This window comes from Aedes aegypti, chromosome 3 (assembly GCF_002204515.2).
Source record: "Aedes aegypti strain LVP_AGWG chromosome 3, AaegL5.0 Primary Assembly, whole genome shotgun sequence".
Lineage (NCBI taxonomy): Eukaryota > Metazoa > Arthropoda > Insecta > Diptera > Culicidae > Aedes > Aedes aegypti.
Window position 1 is genome coordinate 94,178,228 of NC_035109.1, and position 13,212 is coordinate 94,191,439.

Below are 13,212 nucleotides of genomic sequence, written 5' to 3' on the forward strand. Positions count from 1 at the left end.
AATTGATACGTATAAGACCTTCCAAAAGAAATGATAAAAAGATTTACTAAAGCATTCTCAGGTGGAATTCTTCAAGAGATTTTTAAACAATTCGATAGAGATTCTTCGAAAAATTTCCTGGTGAGATCGAATAGTCTGGGAATGATTTTTCGTGGGAATCCCAGGATGAACTCAGTTAAAATAGGTAAAGGAGTTCTTGAAGAATCCACTGAAAAGTACGAACATAATTTATGAAGAAATTCCCGTAGTAATTCTCAGAGGAATCTCTTCAAAGCACATGGTTATTTTTCTACAGTTCTTGAAGGATTTTTGACTGACAAAAAGAATGAATCTTTTCCGTAGCGAAAAACAAAATTTACGAATACCACTGATGTGTCACGAATATAACGAAAATAACATATAAATAAAATCAATACAAATCCATTAAAACTACGAAATTTGTGAAAATCGTGACATTACTTCTATAAAACAAGTATTTGCTAGGCCCCCCCTAGGCCCCCTCCAGAAAAAAATCCTAGCTACGCCAATGTCGATAATCTTCTAAATCTCAAGATTCTGATATGCTAGACCGGAAAAGTTGTTAAGCAAATCTAGAAATATTTGATTAAGTGTTGATTCGCAAGGTAGCACTAGTAACGAATTACATATCTGTATTTCAAGAAAGTTTGTGACTTCCGCAGAGCTGTTTAACAGGTCAAGGGCTACACTGCGGAACACGTTTTTGTCTCAAGCACCAACACAGCACTATTTACTTAATTAGGGTTTCCTGAATCCATTGCCGTTTCAAATAGCACGTCTAGTTTTTGATATATTGACTATTTGGACTATTTGAGTCAGCTTGCATGCAAGTTCGCCAGCTTGTATGGCAATTTATTTGATACTTGAGACACGCAAAAATGTCATTTTTGTTACGCTGTGCTATCTGCTGGTTAGGAGTTCATCCGCTAGGTGACACTACGAATGATTTTTCAATCTTCTATGTCACAAGATCCTGATGAGCTAAAAAGGTTGGTGTCTTCAGTAAAGATGATCTGCAGATCAACGGCTATCTGACAGATTTAATTTGATTAGTAACCTCGCATAACTTTCCAAAAAGACCTATCTAACCTATCTAAAAAAAATTGGCGTCCATTTTTAATTTGGCTGCCATCTTGAATTTTGTTAGAAAAACCGTTTTTTCATCATTAGCGCACCGCTCGTTTAGAATTCTGAGGTTACCATCCAAGGAACTGGCAGCACTATACCAACCAACACAATGCTTCCGTAGCCAGCATTACAAGGCTCAAGCCGAAGGCCCAAGCTGACAGCCAACCTCAGTGCAGTGTTGCATAGTATTGATGCTGGCTACGGAAGCATCACAATCTGACAGTCCCTTGTCACCATCTGAAAGCTGAGAAAAACTGTGTAAGATTTCAGCTCAATAATCACGTGGTCCTTTTTCGCAAAGTGTACCTCTTTCGGAAGAATTAGATGCCCATCCAAACACAACGCTTTCTATTTATATCCAATGCCTAGCCCGAGAACGCATTATTTTTCAGGTATTGAAATAGCACACCACCACCACCATAAATTCAGATTAACTTCTGCGTCCATGAGTCCTCTCATGGCGTAGGGGTAACGCACCCTAACTAGAGATCAGGGAGTCGTGAGTTCGATTCTCACTGAGAAGACATGTAACTTTTTCTCAAAACTTCACATCAATTTGTCCATTTAATCCAATTGTAAAGTATATGTAATGTTTAGCTTTTCGGTAGTTGCTAAATCATGTTCTACGATTTTGACGTATACACCCGATTCTTTTTTTGCACGGGGGATGCGTACCGTGTAAAAAAAATACCGTGCAAAAAAAAAATCCGTGTTATTTCGCGAAACCGTGCAAAAAAAGCCGTGTAAAAAAAAATCCGTGCAAAAAAAATCCGTGCAAAAACAGAATCGGGTGTATGACGAGTAAAATCAATGAAAACATCATTCTTTGTACAACAAAGAAATATGTTTTCAATTATCGGTGTTTTCTTCGAGTCGAGTGAAGAATAAGAGTATTAATTTAAGTGAAAAAATCTGGCGGCCATCTTGGATTTTGACGCCATCTTGATTTTAAGTAGTAGAATGAGTTTTTCACTTTGTTAGCACTCAGCATGTTGAATTTCGAGGCTACCACTAAAACAGATTACGTATACTCTTATTCTTCTTATTCTTGGTGTTACGTTTCTACTGGAACCGATCCTGTTACTTAGCTTAATTAGCTATAAAACAGGTTGTTATAAATGATTTTTCTTTTCTAATGCGTTTTTTTTTTTCATAACAGAATTATTCTTCGACATATGCATCTTTGAACTCAGGAATAATGAAATCAACAAATAATAACCATCTAAAACCATTGATTGAAATAAATAAACAGTTTTTTAACCATATGCATTGTTTTTCATTGAATGAAGTTCATAGATTGCGCGTTGAGACATTAGTAGGTCTTATGGTGATTTCCTTGGTTTCAATGTAAAACATTGCCAAAAATGCTTTTATTTATAGAGGAAATTCTTAATTTTTGAGCTAAAAAAATCCTTGATTTTCTGCGCCATAAAGTATCGTTTTAACTGCCGCCCAACAAATACGTGAAAACATAGCGAAATTGAACATCTCAGATTCAGGCTGGTTTAAAACGGTTGAATGTTTTTTTAACCATCTAAGCGCTCATCATGTTGAATTATTAGGCTTCCATTGTGCCAAAAGATCAAGATTATTTCATTCTTATCGTATCTCAGCTTTTCAATTGGTTATTCTTTTCAATCAATGGTTTTGAACCAAACAAATGAAAGAATGAATGCTATTCCTGAACTTGAAGATTTGCCGAAGAATCATTCTGGTACCAAATATGCATTATAAAAGAAAATTCTTATTTAATGATCTGTTTTTACCGATTTTTTTCACCGAATTTGACATTTTTTCTAAGAACCATGTCATATAATACTTTTTGTTGATAAATATATAACAAACGCAAGCTCTGGTGGAAAAAATAATAATACGCATAAAAATTAAGAAATTATGAAAAATCTTGAAAAATAGAGCAAGTTTTGAATCTTAATAACTTTAAAAGCGCAAAAAATCGCAAGCTCAAATTTTCAGGCATTTCAGAGAAGTATATTTTGGTGTTTTTGAGATACCGTCGGACGGGGCTACTTTTGATTCTAGGGGCTACTTTGGACACTCACCTTTTGTATTTAATAGCAGCGTAAATATTAATCTGAGCTATTTTGTGTCTTCAGCACTTTTATTAACCAATATATGCTCTATCACCCAGTAAACACGAACTCGTATAAGATAGCGCATAAGAGTACAAATGTGGAGGCGATATACGTATATGCACCATAAGGATCCGTGCACATTTGTACTCTTATATCCCATCATATACGATGGTGTGTTCACTGGGCACTAGGCATGAATTTTTCTTGGAACAACATCAACAATAACAGGATAAACAAGAAAACATTTCAAAAAAAGCCCGAATAAATATTCACAAGGTATAAAACATTGGCTATACAAACATTGTTTGAATTTTACCCATGTCTTGGAAACTAATTGGGAGCATCACAAAACTATCGAATCGTCATGTTTCATGAAAATCTTGTGATTTGTTTTGCTTAAAATTGTTGCTTTATTAAAATAATTGATCAAAGGTCTTATTTTTGCGACTTTAATTTTATTATAATGTTTTGGTTTATGTATTTTACAACTTAAAAAAATAAAATAAATGTTTGTAAAAGTGAACAGACATAAAACGCATATATTTCAATACGTACCAATGCCAAATTCACAACATAATCTCTAAAAAACAATTTTTCGTCATATTTTACATGAATTTGTAGTACAGAACAGTTGCATCCTTCAAATGCCTAAATTAAACTACTCTTAAGCCAGCTCTAAACTGCTTAGAAGCTAAAAGCATATTACAAAAGCAAACTTACTTCTTTACGATCTTGCTAAACTTTACTTCATAGATTGCGTTTTTAATGAAAATTACTTACTGGTATTAAATTAGTTACCGGTATTAATGTGATCCTTCAACATATTGTTCATATAACAGTAAGAATAGAAAAAAAAGAGTTTTTGTACATAACTCATTTATCATCGCAGTACCTAGTAGTTACGTCGTTCGTTTATGTCAACTTGAAAATCGAGCATTCGTAACTGATAGTTCCATTTAAGAGGAAGTTGAAAATTTAAGTTTCATACTGCAAACTGAGAATAGTGAAAGGCACGTTTCGTTGAAATTTGTTATATATGTGTAATTGATTCTAGCTTTGCAATTTTCTACATTAAGTTTATCAATGAAAAACGTTCCATAAAATCACAGTGGACGACAATTTATTGAATCAGTTTGAAAGTTATAAAAAAAAATAATTTCATTAGCAAATTGTGAACATGTCCAAAGTAGCCTCTTTTTTGTCTTGAAGGACACGCTTTTTTCGCTATTCAAGCATTTTTGTTATTTCTTGATGGATTTGCCTCATATTTTGCACATTTGTTACGTAAATATACAACTTAAATATAGGCAAAAATTATCAACATCTATCCATAATTCTAAGAGTTACAAATCCTCAAAGTTAAACAATGTGGAAATAATGTCAAAAGAAGCCCCGTTTGACGGTATTTAATTTTTTTACAATGATTATATTACTCCAATACAGTTAATTTCCATGAGAAATCTGAAGGGACGATCGACTTTAAGAAATAACGAGTCGTGAAACAAAAACTTACAGAAAACTGTTTAAAAAAGCCATCATAGTAGCCATGTAATTCAGTTTTAGACCAGTTCCTTGAGTTGATATCGAGTGACGTAGATGAAAGTGTAGATTAAAACAGGGTACATATTTGTGCTTCTTCAATAATTCAAATGATATAGTAGGCCATGAAAAATTTGATCATGTGTCAGTTAATTGTTGTTATCATGGTTCGAGGTGAGCAATTTGTTTTGTGAATGTGTTACTTTTAACACGGAAAATCTAATTTTAAAGCATATTCAAGTCGATATCTCTAAATACTAAAATTTCAGAGCACACGAGCTCTTGTCCGGAGCTTGTAGATTTGTTTTAAAGCGGGAGGGGCGTTGATCCTTGGATGTTTCAAAACAGAGAATACAGATCAAAGGGTATCAATTTGGAGATTCCTTCGATTTTGAGAACTGTTAGGTTGTTTAACCTTAAATATGTGTTTAATCACCGGATTTGCTTAAATTTTGAGCTTCCGGAAAACTGTAACAACGAATTCGAGATGAAACCCAAAGCCAGCTTGTACTGTGAGCAGTTTTGCCGTAAACCGTAAAAAAAATTAAAAAAAATTTAAAAATCTCAAAAAACACCAAAATATTTCTCTCTGAAATTTTGACATTCGTTTCATCAAGTATTGTTCAATATTGCTTCAAAATTTGAGCTTGCGATTTTTTGCGCTTTTGGAGATATTAAGGTTGAAAAATTGCTCTATTTTTCAAGTTTTTTCATTATTACTCAATTTTTATGCGTCGTATTATTAATTATTAAATTTTTTCCACCAGAGCTTGTGTTTGTTATATATTTATCAGCAAAAAATATTATATGACATTAGACTGGCCCAGCTCAGTATGGGAGAAAAATAAAGTTGTATGATTCCACGGGGCACCCCCCAGGATTATTTCTTGGGGTAAGAGGAAGTCTTTCTGAAAAATTCAGCTCATTTGGTCGTTCCATGAGCTGGCGCATTTGAATTGAAGTTAATATGGGATTTTCAGCTCAAACATATGAGCAACAGCACATCATCTACTGTTTAGTTCAGGAAAATTAATGATCGCGTTCAATTGGACCCAGAATGTCAAAAACACTACTTGATGTAATAGCGAAGAATATTGTAGAAGATTATACCATGATCAAAATTAATAAAGTTTGTGTTTTAACCATCTGAAGTATATCATGCAATACTGCTTGTATTTCTTCAACATAGCTTGGAGGTAGCCACTAAACGCATCATAGCCACCTATGACGCTGGGCGAGCTGAGGCACATGTCGCATGCATATAAGTGACTGTACGGGAGTGCTGATGTAAGCCTAACTTTCAACAACTGAAAGAGTAATGAAAATGAGATTAAATCCAGATACAACCTTCTGCAATTATGTTCATTAGGGTATCAACTAGTGTATTTGTCATTCTGGGCTTTTTTAACGTGAACAATTAATATACGGAACGAAACAGTGACATAGGATCAATTTTCAATATATTTGAGACGAATATCCCATACAAACTTCAAATCGAATGCGCCAGCTGGTGGAGCAACCAATTGAGTTGAAATTTTGAGAGAGCGTTTCTCTTACCCTAAGGGTCATATAGGGGGTGCCCCGTTGAGTTTTACAACTTTTTTGTTTAAGGGCCAGTCTAATGTGACATGATTCTTAGGAAAAATGTCAAATTCGGTGAAAAAATCGTTTTATTTCACTTATTTGGTCTACTTTTGCCAATAGCTCGAAAACAGTAGGCTGTGGAATTTTGACGTCTTCGAAAGAGTTGTTTGTTTTATTAGAATGAACAACTTTGCCGAACATGCCAAGTTTCTAGAACGTCACAGTAAAAAGTTAGATTGTGGCGCTAACTATGCGGACGATTGACGAACTATTCGTTTATGTCAGTAGATGGTCCTCGTTGTTACAAAAAACTTTTCCGAAGACACCAAATACCGGAAACGCTTCGTTACCGAGTTATTAATTTTGTCCCGCTAGATTGCGTCCCTGGCCACTATGTTCTGCTCACCTAGTTTTTGTAGCCTATATATCACTCGGTTTATTCTCAGCTTTCTGATTGAATTCTAAGCGAGCGGTGCGCTAATGGTTCAAAAACGATTTTTCTAACAAAATTCGAGATGGCGGCAAAATTCAAAATAGCCGCCAAAATATTCTTAGTGTCAGATGAAACTTGAAAATGATGAAAAGATATGCTTCCTCTGAACGATGCCACTAAGTTTACTAGGGTTTCGTTCTACTTCGTCGTAAGAGCTACTATTCGTCGTATCAAACTTAAAATGTTCCACTACGGCGGGTATTCCAACTTACCTGCAACAAAGATTCATTTTCCGAATGTAATTTTGTGAAAGCTTTTATGATTCGTCCACCTGTACACCAAAAATGCAATGAAACTACTGTATTTCGATAAATAACTTCAGTTCAATTATCCACTTTTCACTTTTTCACCGAAATCTCATGGACGAACACGATTTGAGAGAAATGCTTAGCGATCGACATCAGTCACACCACTTTCGAACACAAGTTTCTTCCCACCCCCGAGGGTGACTTACTTCGCCGGGCACTTATTTTCACTATGGAGAACCTTCGTACTTCTTCACTGAAGGATTTCATTCCAATCACACGCCGTAAAACTTCAATTAATCACCAAACTTTACGAAATTTCCTCAACCGCCGCGTATAATTGAGAATGCAAACAAAGTTCAATCCGTCGTACTGAGAAAAAAAGCTTGTGCGCATCAATGTGTGTGCGACGCTCGACGTAAAAATACGGTTCCTTTGATTGTGTTGTTTTCGCTGTACTGTGAGCAAATGCCATAATTGTACGGTCAAAATTGTGTTCATATGTTTGGGCTAAATTTTGATGACGAACAATGAATTTTAAAGGAAATTAGTATATTCCATCATGCTGAAGGAATGGAGGGAGATGCCCGTAGATCTATATATTCTAGTAAAACATTTTATTATAGCGTTGATATATTGTGTTTTAACCACTCAATTCATCACAGTGAGCCGTGAGTTGTGGGACGAATCTGGAAACTGATTGCGACGGAGTTGAAAACAATACGACGGATTGAGAATACGATAAGATGCATCTTCTTTGCATTATTTCCAAAAACAGATCAAGATTTATCAAAATGTTATTGTACAATGCTAAAGCCGTTTTGAGAAAGAATTGTTTGGCATCGGTTTGTATCAGCATCATTCACTGCAATACTGGGAAAACTAGCACATCACCCTATGTATTCCAAGGGAAATATGAGACATATCACGCGAAAAAATACCTAACATTTATCAAAATATGGGCTTTTTCGTGAACTGTTTAGCTATAGCTGGCGCGCGAGCGGGAATTGCTCACCAATAATATGTCGAATAATTCCTTTAGTAGTTCCTCGAATGATTCTTTCAGTAGTCAAATAAAGGGTTCTAGCAATAAATACTTTAAATTTTATTCAAGTGATGCCTTCAATTATTTCCACAGGCGCTGCACAAACTACTTAGATTACATGTGTTGATCCACGAACTTCGCTCATTATTTCTGAAAGATTTCCTTCTCGAATTACTAGAAGAATGAAAATCTTTGAAGTAATTTTTGCAATAACTCCGGTCGTAGTTCTTTGTCTAGTTTGTGAAATTTTCTCTCCTATGTCAAACTTGTCGTATGGAGACTAACAATTTTGTAGGATAGGATTAGGATAGGATTAGGATAGGATTAGGATTAGGATAGGATTAGGATAGGATTAGGATAGGATTAGGATAGGATTAGGATAGGATTAGGATAGGATTAGGATAGGATTAGGATAGGATTAGGATAGGATTAGGATAGGATTAGGATAGGATTAGGATAGGATTAGGATAGGATTAGGATAGGATTAGGATAGGATTAGGATAGGATAGGATTAGGATAGGATTAGGATAGGATTAGGATAGGATTAGGATAGGATTAGGATAGGATTAGGATAGGATTAGGATAGGATTAGGATAGGATTAGGATAGGATTAGGATAGGATTAGGATAGGATTAGGATAGGATTAGGATAGGATTAGGATAGGATTAGGATAGGATTAGGATAGGATTAGGATAGGATTAGGATAGGATTAGGATAGGATTAGGATAGGATTAGGATAGGATTAGGATAGGATTAGGATAGGATTAGGATAGGATTAGGATAGGATTAGGATAGGATTAGGATAGGATTAGGATAGGATTAGGATAGGATTAGGATAGGATTAGGATAGGATTAGGATAGGATTAGGATAGGATTAGGATAGGATTAGGATAGGATTAGGATAGGATTAGGATAGGATTAGGATAGGATTAGGATAGGATTAGGATAGGATTAGGATAGGATTAGGATAGGATTAGGATAGGATTAGGATAGGATTAGGATAGGATTAGGATAGGATTAGGATAGGATTAGGATAGGATTAGGATAGGATTAGGATAGGATTAGGATAGGATTAGGATAGGATTAGGATAGGATTAGGATAGGATTAGGATAGGATTAGGATAGGATTAGGATAGGATTAGGATAGGATTAGGATTAGGATTAGGATAGGATTAGGATAGGATTAGGATAGGATTAGGATAGGATTAGGATAGGATTAGGATAGGATTAGGATAGGATTAGGATAGGATTAGGATAGGATTAGGATAGGATTAGGATAGGATTAGGATAGGATTAGGATAGGATTAGGATAGGATTAGGATAGGATTAGGATAGGATTAGGATAGGATTAGGATAGGATTAGGATAGGATAGGATTAGGATAGGATTAGGACAGGATTAGGATAGGATTAGGATAGGATTAGGATAGGATTAGGAGAGGATTAGGATAGGATTAGGATAGGATTAGGATAGATTATATAAGATCTTTTCAAAATGGAAATTTTCATGACTTTCCCGGGCGTAGAGTATCATCGCAGGTACGACATACGAATGCGAAATTTGCAACTTTGGCAAAAAAGCTCTCAGTTAATAATTGTGGAAGTGTCCATTGAACACTAAGCTGACAATCAAGCTCTGTATTAGTGACGACAAATAATGCCAAGATGAAGAAGACAAAATGAATTTCTCTTGTATCATCACCATTATTTCGAATGTTATCAGTCTGAATAGTTATGTCACTAAATCGAAACGTGAGAGAGATTTGCTTTCTAGTAAACATATAGAGGTAAGAACAATTGAACGGTCTGTTTTAGTCCCTCAAGTACATCTATCTTAAAAAGAACAATTGATAAACTTGACACGCTTCATCTTCGATAGTAGACTGGTCTTATCGATAAAGGTATAAAAATAAATCAGCATCCAATTCGTAGCAGCAGTATATGTAGATATACGACCGAAAGTAGACCCCATAGTCAGGAATGAGAGTGCTTCAGTGAAATAACATGGCAGGGACTACAGTGATAAGAACCTTGATATTCCTTGTAGTTTGCACAGCGATTGCTTGCGCTACCAACTACAAGCTATACTTCCAAGCATCTAATACAGAAGTGACGATCGACTCCTTTGGGCGATCACTAACAATACAGCGAGATGGAAAAGTTGTTCAGGACATTGTCATGGACCGGGAACTCCAATCGGCAAACGAATACGAAGAAACGCTCCGTGGATTTGTGTTGCGTAACAGACGGGGAGCAGAAATCGAGTTCACCATAGATGTAGACCAACCAGATTTATCGCTTCTGACCGTGGCCAGAAGAAGCCGGCACCGTTCAACGGAGGTTTCCGATTGTGTGAAACTACGTGGCTCAAACTGGTTCGGAGGACCTGAGCAAAAGAACCAGTACTGGCCGATTCAGAAGCTTCGCCTGCATGACTACTCGTACTTATCTAAGCAGGTGGATAACTGCGCAGTTGCCGAACGCTATTGGTTGAACTCGTTGGGTTCGTTTGTGTTCGTGGACGATGAAACGCCACTGTTCTTGGACCAGAACTCTAGGAAACCGGGTTACATGTGCTTGGAAGCAAAAAAGGCTCTTCCGTACGATACTTATGATGAGACGTATTCGTTTATCTACCAGATCGGGGTCGGTGTAGATGCCAGAGAGGCTCACTTGGGTGCAGTGGTGAATGTTCTTGGAAAACCAACAGGACATCCGGCGGAGGAGATGGTCAAGTATCCGATTTGGTCGACTTGGGCGCGCTACAAGCGAGATATCAATGAGGCAGTGATCCTGAAGCACGCTGACGATATTGTGATGAACGGTTGGGCGAATTCCCAGTTTGAAATTGACGACTTCTGGGAGACATGCTACGGATCGTTGACCATAAATACTACGAAGTTTCCGGATATGAAGCAGACCGTGGCGGACATCAAAGCTAAGGGACTACCACGAGTCACTTTATGGGTTCACCCGTTCATCAATAAGGTTTGTGAACCTTTCTATTCCGAAGCGATGGAAAAGGGTTACCTGGTTACTGATCACAATGGCAACTCCGACCACTGGTGGTGGAACAGTGGAATGAACGAATCCGTCTCCATAGACTTCACAAATCCGGAAGCTGCCGAGTGGTATTCTCAACGTCTGCGCAATATCCAAGAGCAGTACGGAATCGACAGTTTCAAATTCGATGCCGGTGAAACCGATTGGATTCCTTTGGATCCAGTGCTTAACGGACCTCCTGCCAAGCATCCCACCCTGTACACGAATGATTTTCTACGAACCGTTGCCAAGTTCGGAGACTTGATCGAAGTCCGTTCAACGCACCGCACCCAAGATCTTCCAGTATTTGTGCGCATGCTCGACAAAGATACCGAATGGCATGGTACAAACGGTCTTCCCACGTTGATCACCACACTGCTACAGATGAACATGGCGGGTCACCCGCTGGTTCTGCCGGACATGGTCGGTGGCAATGGGTACGATCCCGGGGTAGCCGATGGTAACAACCCTCCTAGCAAGGAGCTGTTCGTCCGATGGCTGCAGGCGAACGTGTTCATGCCCAGCATACAGTTCTCGTATGTTCCGTTCGATTTCGATGAGGAAACGGTCAAAATTTCCAAGGAGATGACCAATCTGCACGAGAAGTACACTCCGTTGATAATGGAGCGTTTTAGGGTGGCTGTTTCCGGTGGATACCCAGTGAATCCACCTATTTGGTGGGTATCTCCGGAAGATACGGTTGCTCAGGAGATCGACGATCGTGAGTAGATATCTTTCATATGACTGGAATGATGTTTCAATTGTAAATATTTTTCAGAATTTCTTCTGGGCGATGACGTTATTGCCGCACCAGTCATAGTTGAAGGCGCAAGGACTAGAGATATTTACCTTCCGGAAGGCGAATGGATCGATGGAAATCTGGGCACTGTTTACGATGGCCCGATATGGATTCGGGATTATGAAGCTCCCTTAAGCGTGCTGCCATATTTTGTTAGAAACAGTACATATCAAAGATTGCAATAAATTGAATATGAATTGTGAATCACACTCTCTATCATCTGCTGGAATACTTTGCATAAGTAAATATTATTCAAAATTATCAACATATCTAAAGACATTCCGCTACTAAACTATTTTTATAAATTGTTATACATAAGGGGGTTTAAACCTTAAAAGGCATGGATTGCATTATTGGATTGGATTGTTGCACTTTTTTGATCAAATCTTTTGACTCAATAGAAAATGTAGTGTAAACCTGAGAGTGTTAACCACCTTTTCCATCAGTGATTCTTGATAAAATATCAAAATATATTTCAAATATTTTTATGTGAACGTAAATTTGTTTGAAATCTTGCGATCTCATGTGGAACTGCGAAGCATATTAACTACTTGAACAATTGACATGTTCAGACCGTTGCGACATGTTGCGACCGCATTCCAGAGAATCAACCCAATTTAAATGGTGATATCCATACTGTTGAAATGTATGATCGTGAAAAGTCTGCATCAGAAAAGACTATTGTTGTCTCTTTTCAGAGATATCATTTGACATACATATCAACTGTAGTGTTGGCGATTGGATACTTCAACATTCATGTTTCTCTTTGATAATCTCATTCAGACTGCTTTCAGGAACAAAGCCGAGGAACAAACTGTGATTCAATCTTGAACAAGAATACCAAAAGCATGAATATCACTATTCACGGCCAGTGAAAACCACACGTTGTCATCAGAAAATAAACTCTCAGAAAGGAATAAAAACGGGCGATAGATATCAATAGTCAAAAAATAGCGTTGAAATTACTGTCAAATGTGTGTACTTTGACCCTTTGGGGCCTGATTTTTTCCAAGAACTATTATACAGTTTTTTGAACGCCTTTCAATAGTTTTGGTGCTCAAAATGCTAAACATAACAAGAAATGATGACAAATATTTTTTTGGGAGGTGCTAGGTCTTCCAAACTGCTCTTGAGTTCATAACTTGAAGTCTATGCTTGTAATAACAACCTTGTTCATCATACAAGGTGATGAACTGTAATCTACCGTATATTCTGAACCTTCTGAGTG

General features: G+C 37.1%; 1 protein-coding gene across 1 annotated transcript; it reads left to right on the plus strand.

Moving 5' to 3' along the window:
• The first annotated feature begins 10,063 nt into the window (after positions 1 to 10,063).
• LOC5564649 (uncharacterized family 31 glucosidase KIAA1161) lies at positions 10,064 to 12,213 on the plus strand. Its single transcript, XM_001648935.2, has 2 exons — positions 10,064 to 11,906; positions 11,964 to 12,213. The coding sequence occupies exons 1-2, from the start codon at positions 10,148 to 10,150 to the stop codon at positions 12,167 to 12,169; spliced, it is 1,965 nt and encodes a 654-aa protein (XP_001648985.2). The 5' UTR covers positions 10,064 to 10,147; the 3' UTR covers positions 12,170 to 12,213.
• The last annotated feature ends 999 nt before the right edge of the window (positions 12,214 to 13,212 follow it).